Source organism: Hypanus sabinus, chromosome 29, assembly GCF_030144855.1.
Source record: "Hypanus sabinus isolate sHypSab1 chromosome 29, sHypSab1.hap1, whole genome shotgun sequence".
NCBI classification, from domain to species: Eukaryota; Metazoa; Chordata; class Chondrichthyes; order Myliobatiformes; family Dasyatidae; genus Hypanus; species Hypanus sabinus.
In genome coordinates, this window is record NC_082734.1 from 11,762,603 (window position 1) to 11,779,161 (window position 16,559).

Consider the following 16,559-nt stretch of genomic DNA (forward strand, 5'->3'; position numbering starts at 1 on the left):
ACCGGTCTTCCCCCCCCCCCCCCCCCGCATAACCTTTGATGTTGTGTCCAATCAAGAACCTAACAAGCTCTACACCCAATGACCCAGCCTCTACAGCTGCCTGTGGTAATAAATGACACGTTCACCACCCTGTAGCTAAAGTATCTGTGTCCATATCTGTTTTAAATGGAAACCTCTCCATCCTGAGGCTGTGCCCTCTTGTCTTAAACTCCCACACCATGGGAAACATCCTTTCCATATCTACTATGTCTAGTCCTTTCAACATTTGAAAGGTTTCAATTAATTGCCCCCTCCATCCTTCCAAATTCCAGCAAGTACAGACCCAAAGTCATCAAATGATCCTCGCATGATAACCCTTTCATTCCTGGAATCATCCTTGTGAACTTCCTCTGAACACTCTCCAATGCCAGCACATCTTTTCTTGGATGTGGAGCCCAAAACTGTTTACAATACTCAAGGTGAGGCCTCACCAGTACTTTATACAGCCTCAGCATCACACCCCTACTCTTCTATTCTAGACCTCTTGAAATGAATGCTAACAATGTATTTGCCTTCCTCACCACCAACTCTACGTGCAAGTTAACCTTCAGGTTGTTCTGCATAAGGACTCCCAAGACTATTGCATCTCACTTTTGGATTTTCTCCCCGTTTAGAAAACAGTCTGCGTATTTATTTCTTTTACCAAAGTGCATGGCCATGAATTTTCCAACATTGTATTTCATTTGCCACTTTCTTGCTAATTCTCCTAATCTATGTAAGTCCTTCTACAGCCTACCCATTTCCTCAACACTACCCCCCTCTCCACCAATCTTTGTATTATCTGCAAATTTGGCAACAAAGACATCGATTCCTTAATCTAAATCATTGATATACAGCAGGAAAAGAAGTGGTCCCAACACCGACCCCTGCAGATCACTACTCACTGGCAGCCAAACAGAAAAGGATACTTTTATTCCCACTCGTTACCTCCTATCGATCAGACAATGCTCTAACCATACCAGTAAACTTTCCTGTAATACCACGGGCTCTTAACTTGGTAAGCAGCCTCATGTATGGCACCTTATCAAAGTCCAAGTATGCATCATCCATTACATCCCCTTTATCTATCCTACTAGTAAACTTCTCAAAGAATTCCAACAGGTTCATCAAGCAAGATTTTCCTTTAAGGAAATCATGCTGATCTTATCCTATGTTACCAAGTACTCCATAAACTCATCCTTAAAAATTGACTCCAACATCTTCCCAACCACTAAGGTCAGGCTAGCTGGTCTATAATTTCCTCTCTTAAAGGGTGGAGTGGCATTTGCTATTCTCCAGTCCTCTGGCATCATGCCAGAGTACAATGATTTTTGAAAGATCATTACTAACGCCTGGCCAATCTCTACCACTACCTCTTACAGAACCTTAAGGTGCATTTCATCTGGTCCAGGCGACTTAGGTAACCTGAGGTCCTTCAGATTTTTGAGCACCTTCTCCCTTGTTATAGTAACTCCACTCACTTTTCTTCCCTCACACCCTTCAACATCTGGCACACTGCTAGGGTCCTCTATAGTAAAGACTGATGCAAAATACTCATTCAGTTTACCTGCCATCTCCTCGTCCCCCCATTATTATTTCTCCAGCCTCATTTTCTAGCAGTCCTATTTCCACTCTCACTTTTGAGTTTACATGTTTGAAATAGCTTTTACTATTCACTCTGATATTGTTTGCTAGCTTGCTTTCGTATCTCATCTTTTCCTTCCTAATGACTCTTTTAGTTGCTTTCTAGGTTTTTAAAAGCTTCCCAATTTTCTGTCTTCCAACTAATTTCTGTTCAGCTGTATGTCCTCTCTTTTGCTTTTATATTAACTGATTTCCCTCATCAGCCATTGTTGTACTATTTTGCCATTTGAGTATTTCTTTGTTTTTGGAATACATCTATCCTGCATCTTCATTTTTCCCAGAAACTTACACCATTGCTGCTCTGCTGTCATCCCTGGCAGCATCTCCCTCCAATTTACTTTGGCCAACTCCCCTCTCATACCATTATAATTTCCTTGACTACACTAATACGTCATACTTTACTTTCTTCCTACCAAATTACAAATTGAACTCAATCATATTGTGAGAACTGCCCCCGGGGGTTCTTTTACCTAAAGCTCCCTAGTCACCTCCAATTCACTACATAACACCCAATCCAGTATAGCTGATCCCCTAGTAGACTCAACAACAAACTGCTCTAAAAAGCCATCTCATAGGCATTCAACAAACTCTCTCTTCTTGAGATCCATTACTAACCTGATCTTCCCTATCAATATGCATATTGAAATCTCCCATATGACTATCTTAACATTCTTGCAGGGAAGTTTGCTAGTGCTTCTTGGGGGGGGGGGGGGGGTTTAAACTAAATTTGCAGGGGGCAGGGATCCAGAATGTGAGGGAGGATAGCAAGAGGAAGAATAAAGGACAGGTGGGGACTACACAGTTCTGGAATATTAAGTGTGTAGTAGAGGAAGGTGGGGCAGAACAAGTGATAAGGAGGGCTCATGTACAGAGGGATGGTCTGACGGAACATGGAGTTAAATGTGTTGAAAGAATAAGTAAATTTAGGGAGGACAACAAAATTCTAGGGGCGTATAGCCCGATGGGAGTTCGGGGAGCTGGGTTAAGCACAATAGGCAGCGATTCAAACAGAGAGAGGAGAATTGGGTTAAAAATTCTATATCTGAATGCACGAAGTGTCAGAAATAAGGCGGATGAGCTTGAAGCCCAGGTGCGAATGGGTAACTATGATGTTGTTGGGATAACGGAGACATGGCTGCAGGGAGATCAGACCTAGGAAATGAATGTACAAGGGTATACGTGCTATTGTAGGGACAGAAATGTGGGCAGAGGGGTTGGGGTGGCCTTGTTGGTGAGGAATGAGATTCAGTCCTTTGCAAGGGGGGGACATAGGGTCAGGAGAAGTAGAGTCTGTGTGATAGAACTGAGGAACAGTAAGGGCAAAAGGACCCAAATGGTGTTGTCTACAGGCCACCAAACAGTAGCATGGATATTGGGTGCAAGTTGAATAGGGAGTTAACATTGGCATGTGGCAAAGGTAATGTCGCAGTAGTTATGGGGGATTTCAACATGCAGGTGAACTGGGAGAATCAGGCTGGTGCTGGACCACAGGATAGGGAGTTTGTAGAGTGCCTACGGGATGCATTCTTGGAACAGCTTGTATGAGAGCCGACCAGGGACAAGACTATTCTGGATTTAGTGTTATGTAATGAACAGGATTTGATAAGCGATCTCGCAGTAAAGGAGCCATTAGGAGGTAGTGATCACAATATGATAAGCTTTTATCTGCAATTTGAGAAGCATAAGGGCAGCTCGGAGGTGTGCCATGAGGGAGGAGCTGGCCAAAGTTGTCTGGACGGAAAGCCTAGCAGAAAAGACAGTGGAACAGCAATGGCAGGATTCAAAGGGGGGAAGGGGTCCACAGTGGTTGACAGAGGAAGTCAGAGATTGCATAGCACTAAAAAAAAGGAAATATGATAGAGCTAAGGTGAGTGGGAGGACAGATGATTGGGAAGTTTTTAAGGAACAACAGAACTTAACTAAAAAGACAATACGGGGAGAAAAAATGAAAAACACAAGCTAGCCAGGAATATAAAGGAAGATAGCAAAAGCTTTTTTAGGTATGTGAAGAGAAAGAAGATAGTTAAGAACAATGTTGGGCCCTTGAAGAATGAATTGGATGAAATTATTATGGGAAACAGAGAAATGGCAGAAGAATTTAATGAGTACTTTAGATCTGTTTTCACTAAGGAAGACACAAGCAATCTCCCAGATGTATGGATGGGCCAAGGACATAGGGTAACAGAGGAAATGAAACAGATTGACATTCGGAAGGAAACGGTGATGAGAAAACTGATGGGACTGAAGACTGACAAATCCCCAGGTCCAGATGGTCTGCACCCTAGGGTTCTAAAGGAGGTGGCCCTGGAAATTGCGAATGCATTGGTAATCATTTTCCAATGTTCCTTAGATTCAGGGTCAGTTCCTGAGGATTGGAGAACGGCTAATGTTATCCCACTTTTTAAAAAAGGAGGGAGGGAGAAAACAGAGAACTATCGACCTGTCAGCCTGACATCGGTGGTGGGAAAGATGCTAGAGTCCATTATTAAGGATGAAATAGTGGCATATTTAGATAGCAGTGATAGGATTGGGCCGAGTCAGCATGGATTTACCAAGGGTAAATCATGCTTGACTAAACCGTTGGAGTTTTTCGAGGATGTAACCAGGAAGTTAGACGGGGGAGATCCAGTGGATGTAGTGTACCTCAATTTTCAGAAGGCATTTGATAAGGTCCCACATAAAAGATTGGTGGGTAAAATCAAAGCTCAGGGCATCGGGGGGAGGCATTGACATAGATAGAAAACTGGTTGGCAGATAGAAAGCAAAGGGTAGCGGTGAATGGGTGTTTCTCGGAATGGCAGGTGGTGACTAGTGGGATGCCGCAGGGCTCGGTATTGGGACCACAGCTGTTTACCATTTACATTAACGATTTGGATGAGGGCATAAAAAATAACATCAGCAAATTTGCTGATGATACTAAGCTGGGTGGCAGTGTGACATGTGATGAGGATGTTAGGAGAATTCAGGGTGACATGGATAGGCTGGGTGAGTGGGCAGATACTTGGCAGATAGCGTTTAATGTGAATAAGTGTGAGGTTATCCACTTTGGGAGTAAGAACAGGAAGGCAGATTATTATCTGAACAGTGTAGAGTTAGGTAAGGGAGAAATACAAAGGGATCTCAAGAGTCCTTGTTCATCAGTCACAGAAGGTGAATGAGCAAGTGCAGCAGGCAGTGAAAAAGGCTAATGGAATGTTGACCTTTATTACAAAGGGATTTGAGTACAAGAGCAAGGAAATCCTCTTGCATTTGTACAGAGCCCTGGTGAGACCACACCTGGAGTATTGTGTACAGTTTTGGTCTCCAGGGTTAAGGAAGGACGTCCTGGCTGTAGAGGAAGTGCAGCGTAGATTCACGAGGTTAATTGCTGGGATGTCTGGACTGTCTTAAGCAGAGAGGTTAGAGAGACTGGGCTTGTACACACTGGAATTAAGGAGATTGAGAGGGGATCTGATTGAAACATATAAGATTATTAAGGGATTGGACAAGATAGAGGCAGGAAATATGTTCCAGATGCTGGGAGAGTCTAGTACCAGAGGGCATTGTTTGAGAATAAGGGGTAGGTCATTTAGGACAGAGTTAAGGAAGAACTTCTTCTCCCGGAGAGATGTGGGGGTCTGGAATGCACTGCCTCAGAAGGTAGTGGAGGCCAATTCTCTGGATGCTTTCAAGGAGCTAGATGGGTATCTTATGGATAGGGGAATCAAGGGATATGGGGACAAGGCAGGAACCGGGCATTGATAGTAATTGATCAGCCATGATCTCAAAATGGTGGTGCAGGCTCAAAGGGCCGAATGTTCTACTTCTGCACCTATTGTCTATAACACTGATCTTTTGACGTGCCCCTTCTGACATACTCACCCACCTGGCAACAATATTGTCCTATCATTTGCCCACCCTTCCTGACAGCCTAGTCTGACTGGCACACTATCTTTGCTTTTTTTAACCATCCATCTTATTCTGGGTGCCTTCACTATGGTTCTACTATATTTTTTAAATTCCAGATTCTGGATGCTTAAACTTAATCACCCAGCTGCCATAGTGGAATACAAACTCCAAACTAGATCACCGATCCAGAACTCTGCCTGCTAGTCCAGTCGTGTCTAGTCTAGTTATGTTACTGCATTAATCTTAGCTGGCTTCAGAACCTCTACAGCAATGGGAGGTTGCTTTATTCCTAAACTGCATCCACTTCTCATTACACATATAGTACCAACAGAACAGATGCCAATTAAGATGCAACAAGGCCACTAAACAGCAAAGAATAGTTTAAAAACCCTTTGAAGAGAGAAGTTAAGCCGTGTATTCAAAAGATTATGTTCTACGAACACGCAATAAGATTTGTAATAGTGACTGAATCACCAGACAAAATGGAGTCTTGGGTAACACAGTACTCCCTCAGTAATGCACTAGACCATCAGTTTAGATTACAGGCCAACCCCTGGAGAAGGGAATGAACTCCTCAATATTTGATGCTGAAGTGTAAAACAAAATCAAATCTAACAAACCCAGCCCTGAGTATGCCTCATTGATAATGATTTATACAGTACTAATTTTTTCCTGAGGGGGACTGACAGGGTACTTCTCTATAAATGTACAAAGCCCATATTAAAGAGCAAAATATTTTACAGTACTGCGAGATGAGGGTTAATCATGTATCCTAGATGACCTCACCGAGGTATCTGCACTTACAGAGAGTAGCTTTTGCTGGTTTGTAGCAGTTTACTTCCACCGTTGCTGGATCCATTTGAGGGCAGGGTCGGTGTTTTTGTGTTCGACCCCTGCGCACTCTGAGAAATAGAAATGGATGGAGGGAGATTGTTACCATGATGAGTCTTGCCAAGAACCTTTGCAGGGGACTGCAGGATGGAAAAAAAAGCAGGAAAGAGATGTGAATGGCAAATGGGAAGGAGGTAGACATTTTAATTACTTGCCCTCCACCCTTTTACAAATCATTCTGTATCATACTTCCTCCACTATGTTCCCAAATACACATTCTACCAAATCACAAATTCTTATATCAAACTGAAATAGTATTTATTAACCACAATCAATGCATGACCTAATAGATGCTTGCTATAATATGTTTATATGGAGAGGCAAATTTGAGGAAATGCTCAAAAGTAAAGCAGTGACTATAATTGGGAACTTCAAATATCCAGACGCATACTTGCTAGTGGGCACGTTAATGGGCACAGAGAGGCGGTTTCTGAAATATGTTCAAAACCTTCTTTTATTTAGAGATTTAGGAGGGAATAGGTCCTTTGAGCTGCGCCACCAGCAACCAACCAATTTAATCTTTAGCCTAATCACAGGACAAATTACAATGACCAATTAACCTACTAAATGGCACATCTTTGAACTGTGGAAGGAAACCAATGCATTCCACGGGGAGGACGTACAAACCCCTTAGAGGCACCGGGATTGAAATCTCAACTCTTAACGCCCAAGATGTAATAGCATCACTCTAACCGCTATAGACCAACCATAGGTAAAAACAGTCATAAGAGAAAAAGCCCTGCCTGGGTAAATTAGAGTCAAAGCTAGGCAATCAAAATCTAATTAAATCAGAGAAGGCCTTTATCTTGAGAGTAGACACATTCCCATGAAGGAATAGTCAGGAAATTAAAAGTTAAGGACGATGAAAATAAGGTTGAAAACAGAACAGGGAAAAACAGCACGATAGATGACAGGCTGTAACCACAGCCAGGGATCAGGCTGATGACATGAAGCTCAGGAGAGAAGTGAAAACTGAAGTGAGAGGCAAAGGAAACAGAAAAGAAGCAACAGTGAAAGTAAAAGAAAGTCCAAAAATATTCTACTGGCATATCAACAGGAAATGCATTGTAAAGGGGGAGGCAAGACTGATCAGAGACCGAATCAGAAATCTAGTTCAAAGGTAGAGAGCATGGTTAAGAAAACAAATGAACCTTAAAGAAGCAATTGCTGGAATCTCTAAGCAAGATGATGCTGTGATTATGAACGGGTCAAGAGTTGTGAAAGTAGAGATCAGAAATAGCAACTGCAGTGAATAAATCATCTGGCCCAGAAGCAATATATCCTCAGTTGCTAAGAGAGGAAACTGCAAAGAACTTGACCATAATCATCCAATTGAGGTGGTGCAACAGTACACTCACATTAAAAAAAATGGTATAGATACAAACCCAGGAACCACAAGATCAGTTTAATTTTGTTTGTGGGAAAAGTTCTGGAAATATAATCAGGGACCAAATTAGTCATCACTTGGACAAGCGTGGACTAACAGAAAGCCAGTACAGAATGTTAGACTGTTTAATTAACTTTATTAATGAAGTAACTGTCAATGAAGGAAATGCAGTTAATGTGTTATATATAGACCACCAAAATGCTTGTGATATGGTGCACTTACTGGGCTTATGATCAGAAATGATCATATAACACCATAGAATAAAGGCAGCTGCAGCACAAAACTGCCTGACGTACAGGGAAAAGTCAATAATGAAAGTCTGACTTAAAGCTTGAGAGAAGTGCACAGTGAAATCCCCAAGGGGTCCGTACTACCGAAATAAAACTAAGATGTAATAAAACGGAATGCCAAGAAATTTGAAGTGCTACATCTTGGTAGGAAAAGCAGAATATAAGCAGAGGACTGGGGGCATAATCCTAGAAGATTGCTCATGAAGACAGCAATACAACTTGACCAAGCTTGAGAGAAGTGCAGCAGTGACGGCATTGATGAATACTTATTTTTGTGAGATATTATAAACAGCCCACTTTTTTTTTCCTTCTCTTTTGTTTGTTTTTTTTTCTTTTATATTACTTATTAGTTATAGTTATTAGATTAGATTAGTTAGTTTTGCATTATATAAATTTTTTTTTGTTTTTTTTTCTTTCTTTTTTCTGTTTTTTTATATTATACATTATGAAATATTTAGATTTACTATGTCCATACATATATCTTATGGCTTATGTCTTGGTAAACTCATTTATATTGTAACTATTATGTATGTGTTTTTTTTTCCATATGTAATGGAATGTGTATGTTGGTAATTTCTTTATCAATATATCATCTGTATTCTGTCCATATTACTAATATTAATAAAAAGATTTAGAAAGAAAAGAAAGAAGTGCAGCAAGAGGGAATAAAGGGGGGTTTTTCTGGTTGGCTGCCAGTGGCTAGTGGTGTTCCTCCAGGATCAGTATTGGGACCACTACTGTTCACATTGTTTGTCAATGATTTAGATAGTGGAATTGATGGCTTTGTGGCAAAGTTTGTGGATGATATGAAGATAGGTAGAAGGGTAGGTAGCGCTGAGGAAGCCACGCGATTGCAGCAAGACCTAGACAAGTCGAAAGAATGAGCAAAAAAGTGGCAGATGGAATACATTGCTGGAAAATGTATGATAATACATTTTAGTTAAAGGAACAATAGTGCAGACTATTATCTAAATGGGGGAAAATTCAAGCATCAGAGGTGCAAAGGAGAACTCAAAGTTAATTCACAGGATGAGTCTGTGGTAAAGAAGGCAAATGCAATGTCAGCCTTTATTTCAAGGAGAGTAGAATATAATAACAAGGAGATAATGCTGAGGCTTTATATGACACTAGTAAAGCTGCACTTGGAGTATTGTCAACAGATTTGGGCCCCTCATCTCAGAAAAAAAGTACTGTCACTGGAAAAAGTCCAGAGGAGGTTCATAAGGATGATTCCAGGAATGAATGGGGTTAACATACAAGGAGTGTTTGGCAGCTTTGGGCCTGTACTCACTGGAATGTAAAAGAATGCCTGGGGATCTCATTGAAACTTACCAATGTTGAAAGGACCAGATAAGGTGGATGTGGAGAGGCTATTTCCTCTGGTGGGGGTATCCAGAACTACAGGACACAGACTCAAAATTGGCCTTTTAGATCACAAGGGAATTTTTTTTAGCCAATGAGTGGTGAATCTGTGGAACGCTGCCATAGACGGCAGTGGAGGCCAAGTTTATGGATATATTTAAAACGGAAGTTGATAGATTTCTGATTGGTTGGGGCATCAAGGGATATTGTGAGAGGGCAGGTGTATGGGGTTGAATGAGATCCAGGATCAGCCATGATGAAATGGTGGAGCAGACTTGATGGGCTGAATAGCCTAATTCTGCTCCTGTATTATGGTCAAGTTGTTCAAAAAAAAGAGCAGACAGAATACTGAGCATTCAAAACAAAGGCATAGAATACAAAAGCAAAAGTGTTATGAAGAACCTTTACTGGTTCGACCAGAATCGTCATGGTGCACTGAGCTTTGGGTGTCAATATTAGCGAAAACCTGAAAGATTCCATGAATGAAGGACATGAATTATGTGGAGAGACAGAAGCCTGGGTCATCTCCTCCAAATTGAAGGAACATAAAAACATGAAATGCTTAACTATAGAGCGTTAAAGACATTGATCCCACTGGCAGAAGGATCAAAAACTGTTGAATGAAGAACCCAAAGTGACAGGAAGATATTGTTTTAAACCAATGAATGGTTATGCTGTGGAATGAACTAGCAGATAAATACTGGAGGCAGATTTGGAAAATGGTTAAAGAGCAAGTGATATGAAGTTACTATCCGCAGGATTATCACTGAACAACTCCGTCAGAATCCTGCCTAAATGTAATGATATATAACACATTTGTGATAAAAAGGAGCTAAGTAAACATCTGAAAGGAAAGAATTTGCTAAGCTTAAGCTTTGAGAGAAGTAGGAATTGCTGGATTGTTTGCACGAGGCTGGTACGAACCCAATGTTTCAACCAGCCACCTCAGACTTCCAGTGTCGACAGTACTTCACTTAATATAGGTTTAATTTCAAATTCAATGACGAAAAAAAAGGAACCTGACAAGATAGTGAGATCCCTGACAGTGAGCTACAATTCCCGGCACTGCAAACTTCAAGTCCATCACAGGTAAAAATGAAAGACAGGTATTTTCTCAAGGACAGAGGGAGAATGTGGCTCTTTTAGCATTCAGTGAAGGAGCTGTCCCAGAGGGGGTAAAGCTACCATCCTTTTAGAGTGAGAAACTAACAAGGAACTGTGGGTATGCTATGTTGACGCTGGAATGTGTGGCGACACTTAAGACAACCCCCAGCACTTCCTTAGGCAGTGCTGGCTGTCAATGCAAATGACATTTCACTGCATGTTTTGATGTATGTGGAAGAAATAAATTTGAGGCTGCAGAAGATGAACACATTTGACATTTCTCAAAGTGGATTTTAGTATGGATGTCTCAATCTGCAACAACGTGCAGTTTTTATGCATTGCACAAGCTGGGACCCGAGCTGAATTTAATGACACACATTCATTACAACACTGTGCAATTTGCGTTCTCAGAAAGCAGACTGACCATGCTCATTTCGCTGTCTGACCTACTCCGTTTCCGCTCATCTTCATGATTTTCCTGAAATAAAGATTTTAAAATTAGCACAAAAATAGCCCAACCTCACAGTAACTCCACAGTTCAATGCTCCCCTTCTAAGAAATTCTGGTAAGATACTCTTTCAGGAAAGTATTCATCCAGAGTCTGATTTGAAAGGACCCCCGGCACGTGGGCCAAATGGACATGATGGGTTTGGGATGACAAAAGGTTTGCGATTCATTTGTTGCAGAAAGCCCATCAGCAGATAAGGGCTGACTTGATTGTGATGAAGTGGTCTAACAGGGTGTTCACACAGACAGGGGTCAGTATATGGGAATAGCGACCAGATGAAGTGGCACATTAACGACTGTTAAATGCACTTGGATAGGAAAAGGAAGAATATGGGCCAAGTGGAACTAGCTTATTTGGGAATCTTTGTCAGCATGGACCAATTAGGCTGAAAGGCCTGTTTCCATGCTGCATGACTCGGTGGCTTTATAACATGACTATTAACACTCGCATTTGTTGTTCTTTGCTGCTTTTTTGGTCTGTTGTTTTTAATGAGGCCAAATTCACTACACCACCAGCCAGCTAATAATCATTTGATTGTTGCCATCTACAGAAGCACCTTTTGGTATATTGTTATGGACGAAGAAACAGATCAGGAGAAACACCTTTTCAAGAAAAAAATGACACTACTCCAAATTGAAAGCATTTTAAATGGGAGACCATTTACACTGAAAACCAGTGCCAGACCTTAAGCAAGAAGAGCAAATACAACAAGAGCTGTCCTGTCATAACTTCATACATCACATCTTCTCTCATTTCCAGCTCAGAAGCATTGACCTGGAAACATGCAGTAAAAATACACCCACCATCTGATACAGACTGCAGTGGGGTGAAGGGAGGTCTCAGAACACAGATCTGAGTGCCTGGATCAGCATTTTGACAACTCTCTCAGGCCTTAATGAGACAGGTGACATTGTTTTACTGTGCTGACAAGCTGGTCTTAATGACTTGCAAATTTGGATCTTCACTTTTAACACAAAGGACATGCAAATACTCACCACAGACTGGTTGGCTGGGCTGAGAGGTACAGGAGAACTTGAGGTCGTAGAGGTGGGAGTGCTGTTACACTGATTAAAAAGTTCATCTTCCACATTGCTATTACTGTTGCTTGCTGGTGATGTTGCCATTATTGATGTTTGTGCTGAAAAAATGGAAGAGAGTCTTAAAAACACTGAAAAGTGGAATTGGTCAGGCTCCTGTCCATCTCCAACAAGGCATTGTCATTCCACAGGAGCAGAGGACACACTCCCTCTGAACTCAGCACTGTTAAAACGACCTCCCCCCTCCTCACCCCACCACCCCCAGTCCTCAGGCCCCAGGGCTAAATTAGCACCAGCTGAAGCTCTGCTCTAATTGGAAGCAGAATCTCAACTGGAATGAGTAACGATGGTTGATTAGTCAGTGACACTCTACAGCAACCAATCACAGTGCTGTACTCAACAGTTCATTAACCAGCAAGATAAGCTAATCTAGAGTCTTTCTATCTGAACAGGCTCAGCTGTTTGCTAATTAGAAAACTATTTTTTCCTTTAACTCTCAGTCTTAGTCATCCACGTTACAGGTCTCTGGTAATGGTAACCTCTGGCCCAGAAAAATTAATTGATCTAGTACCTACGTAGCTGTTTGTTGCTCATAATATTGAGAGTGTGTGTTAATTACTATACCAATATACCCAAACATTCAACATTGCCATTTTTCAACCACTAAATTTTACCTCTTTGAATCGTCAGTGTCTCAGGTGATGATGTCGTTTTCTACTTCGGTTAATTTTAATCTCGGACAACACATCCCGCTAACTCTATTTCATGGCAGTATCTGTCAAACCCATGACTTTTTTATTTTTCTGCACATAGAACAGTGCAGCACAGGAACAGGCCATTTGGCCAACAATGTTGTGCTGAACCTGCTAAAAGACAAATCAATAACACTCAAACACGAGTCCTTCTTACCTACACAATGTCCATATCCCTCCAGCTTCCTTACATCATGTGCCTTTCCAAATGTCTCTTTAAATTCTCTAATGCATTTGCCTCTACCATCATACCAGGCAGGGCATTCCAGGCATCCACCACTCTGAGTTAAAACTTACCCCTCACATGCACTTGAACCTACCTCCTCTCATCTTCAATGCGTGCCCTCTGGTGTTAGACATTTCAACCTTGAGAAACATATACACCCTGCCTACGCTACCTATGCCTCTCATGATCTTATAAACCTCTAACAGATCTCCCCTCAACCTCCACTGCTCCAGAGAAAACAACCCAAGTTTATCCACCCTCTCACGATAGCACATACCCTCTAAACCAGGCAGCATCCTGGTAAACCACTTCCGTACCCTCTTCAAAGCCTCAATATCCTTCCTATGGTGAGGCAACCTGAACTGCATGAAATACATACTTTAACATTATCACTATAATCTCTTTCTCTCTCTTCAAAGTTCTTAAAGTATCTCCTAGCCTCACAACGAATATCCACAAAGCTAATTCTTCAGACTACTATGTTATAATGACCTGCCATCAAGAGCCATTCAATTTACATCTTGAAGGACAACTTCTTTGAACACATGTCCAAGAACCTACTAGCAATGTCACAGTAGCATAGCAGTCAGCACCACATTATTACAGTTCGGGGAGTTGGAGTTTGGACCAATTCCAACGTCATCTGTAAGGAGTCTGTGGAATGTGTGGGCTTTCTCTGGATGCTCCATTTTCCTTCCACAGTCCAAAGACGTAGCAGTTAGTAGATTAACTGGTCATTATAAATTGTCTCGTGATTAGGCTAGGGCTAAATCGGGGGTTGCTGGGCAATGAGGCTCAAAGGGCTGGAAGGGCTTGGTCCGCGCTGTATCCCAATAATAAATAAACTATTGCACATTCATCCTAAACAGCTCCAGAGTTCCGCTTGGGTCTGTTACTTTTCACGTTATATGTTAGTTATCTGGATGACAGAATCGATGGCTTTGAGGCCAAGTTTGTGGAAGATACTAAGATCAGTGGAGGGGCAGGTAGTGTTGAGGAAGAAGGGAGTCTGCAGAAGGACAGATTAGAAGAATGAGCAAAGGATATCCAGTATGAGCAGAATCTTAGGTTTATTAGTTGGAATACAGTATAGAGAAGTATTATGGTCATGCACTTTGGTAGAAGCAGTAAAGGCAAAGAGTATATTCCAAATGAGATGTGAATTCTGAGACTGGAGGTGCGAACAGACTTGGGAGTCCTACTGCAAAAATGCCTAAATGTTGATTTGAAGGTTGAGTCAGAAGGCAAATGTAACGTTAGCATTCATTTTGAGAGGAGTAGAAGATAAAAGCAAGGATGTAATGCTGAAGGCATTGGTCAGACCATATTTGAAATATTATGTGCAGTTTTGGGTGCCGTATCTAAGAAAGGATGTGCTGGCAATAGAGAGAGCCCAGAGGAGGTTTACAAGAATGATGCCAGAAATGAAAGGGTCAATGTATGAAGAGTATTTGATGGCTCTGGGCCTGTACTTGCTTGAGTTTAGAAGAATGTTGGGGGGTGGGGGGAGGAATCTCATTAAAACCTACTAAATATTGAAAGGCCAATGGAGTGAACATGGAGAGGATGTTTCCATTAGTGGAAGAGTCTAGGACCAGAGGACACAGCTTCAAATTAGAAGATCATCCCTTTAGAACAAAGATGAGGAGGAATTTCTTTAACCAGAAGGTGGTGAATATTTGGAATTCACTGCCACAAACAGCTGAGCAAATTGTTTCCTGGTCATTTTACATTATACAAAAAATGGAACGTTGCAAATCCGTTCAGCAAAAAAAGAGTGAATTTATTTCAGACTGTGGAAATCAAGAGATTAAAAACCTCACAAGGTTAAATTCTTCCACTAGTGGGACAAGTTTAACATACACAAAATACGTTTTCGCAAAGGGCTCACCATTGGCTAGTTTAAAGTAACTTTGTCATTCACTGAAAATAGCCTTACCTATATCCTCAAGGTCTAGGTCATCGTATAAAAACTCATTTTCTTTAAAGTCTGGGTCCTGAGAGGAATCAACATAGTATTCAACGTCATCTTTGATCTTCTTAATCTGGTCCACTTCTATTGTGCTGTTGTCTAACATACGTAGGAGGGTTTCCAGCATTTTAATATGGTACCTGTGCCTCTCGATGTAATGCTTCAATTCTTCTAGCCTGTCCTGTTTCTGCAGAAGGATTACCACGGTTAGACAGCAGGAACAGAAATCAGATTATACTTAAATCTCATTCATTAAAGGCTGATCAGTGGCAGTCTTCAATTATTATTTCAAGACTAGTGTACATTCACTAATTTAGTATCATTAATGGGAAAGACTGGAAAACAACATTAAATTAGTCCATTAATTATGACTTGTGATGTATCCTATTAAAATAAACAGGCTTGCATTTAGGTCCCTTTCCAAATCCTTAGGCAATTTAAAGGCTTTTGATATGTTTTTACAGTCACTCCAGAGGGAAGCACAATAGTTAATTATACAAATCAAGACCACACAAAGTGTGAGAAGCCCAATCAATTAATCTGTTTTGGAGATGTTAGCTGAAGGCACTGGAAGAAAACACTGACTTTCTTCAAAAAGCGCCATGGTGTATTTTATGGCCACCTGAATTGGGAAATGCTGATTCAGTTTAATGTCTCATCCAGGATCTAGCACATCACTTTGCCTTGCACTGTTGTGTCAGCAAAGATTATGAAGCTCATTGCTCGAAACAAGAATGTGGCTTGAACCCACAATCTTCTAACTCATGAGTGAGAGTGCCCAGAACTGTGCCAAGCCAACACAGCCTCAATCCAAGACATATTCACAGGGGGTTTCTGACATGGAACCTTGGCGGAGGTCCTACGCACCTCGGCGAATAATCCGCTGTTGCGTGGCTGCCAGGCTGAAATGTCACGATGCATCTTTTAAACTGGGTATGACATGCCAAACAGTATGCTCAGCACTCACAATGCTGTCCTAAAAACTGTTTGAAAACACATTCATTAAAAGTACTGCAATAAATAAGTTGTGTAAGAGGTTCTTGTTTTTAAACAATACTTTTGGCAATTGTATTAATTCAGACCATAAATAATTACAATTTGCATTTATACAGAACCTTTGACATGGATAAACATCCCACGCGGAAAAGATTTTTAAAAAAAGAACGCAGTTTTACAGCGCCTTTCATGTTCCTTTCAGGATGTCCCAATGCATTTTCTAGCTAATTAAGTACGCTGGAGGTTATAATGCAGAAAACCTGGCAGCCAATTTGCACACAGCAAGCTCCCACAAACAACAACACGGCAAGGTGCAGGTAAAGTTTATTTTGGTTACAAAGGCAGGTGAATACTCTTTAGTTATCACTGGCAACTTCCCTACCCATCTTCAAAATAGTGTCATGGTCTTACCTACATTCATCTGAGGAGCTATACCATCTACAAGATGGTGCTCCCAGCAAAGCTGTGCTCCCTCAATGCTGCA

The 16,559-nt window shown here is 41.3% G+C and overlaps 1 protein-coding gene across 4 annotated transcripts in view; it reads right to left on the bottom strand.

The window, feature by feature from the left end:
- The window catches only part of LOC132382983 (CCR4-NOT transcription complex subunit 3-like), a 147,777-nt gene that overhangs the window by 25,129 nt on the left and 106,089 nt on the right, over positions 1-16,559 (bottom strand). For 3 of the 4 annotated variants that reach the window (XM_059953634.1, XM_059953632.1, XM_059953630.1), the window contains exons 9-12: positions 15,047-15,266; positions 12,088-12,230; positions 11,009-11,062; positions 6,355-6,521 (exon numbers count right to left, since the gene is read on the bottom strand). In XM_059953634.1, coding sequence (XP_059809617.1) covers positions 6,355-6,521; positions 11,009-11,062; positions 12,088-12,230; positions 15,047-15,266 — 584 coding nt within the window. The remainder of the gene's footprint in view (positions 1-6,354; positions 6,522-11,008; positions 11,063-12,087; positions 12,231-15,046; positions 15,267-16,559) is intronic. The other variant, XM_059953633.1, reaches the window with a different exon arrangement.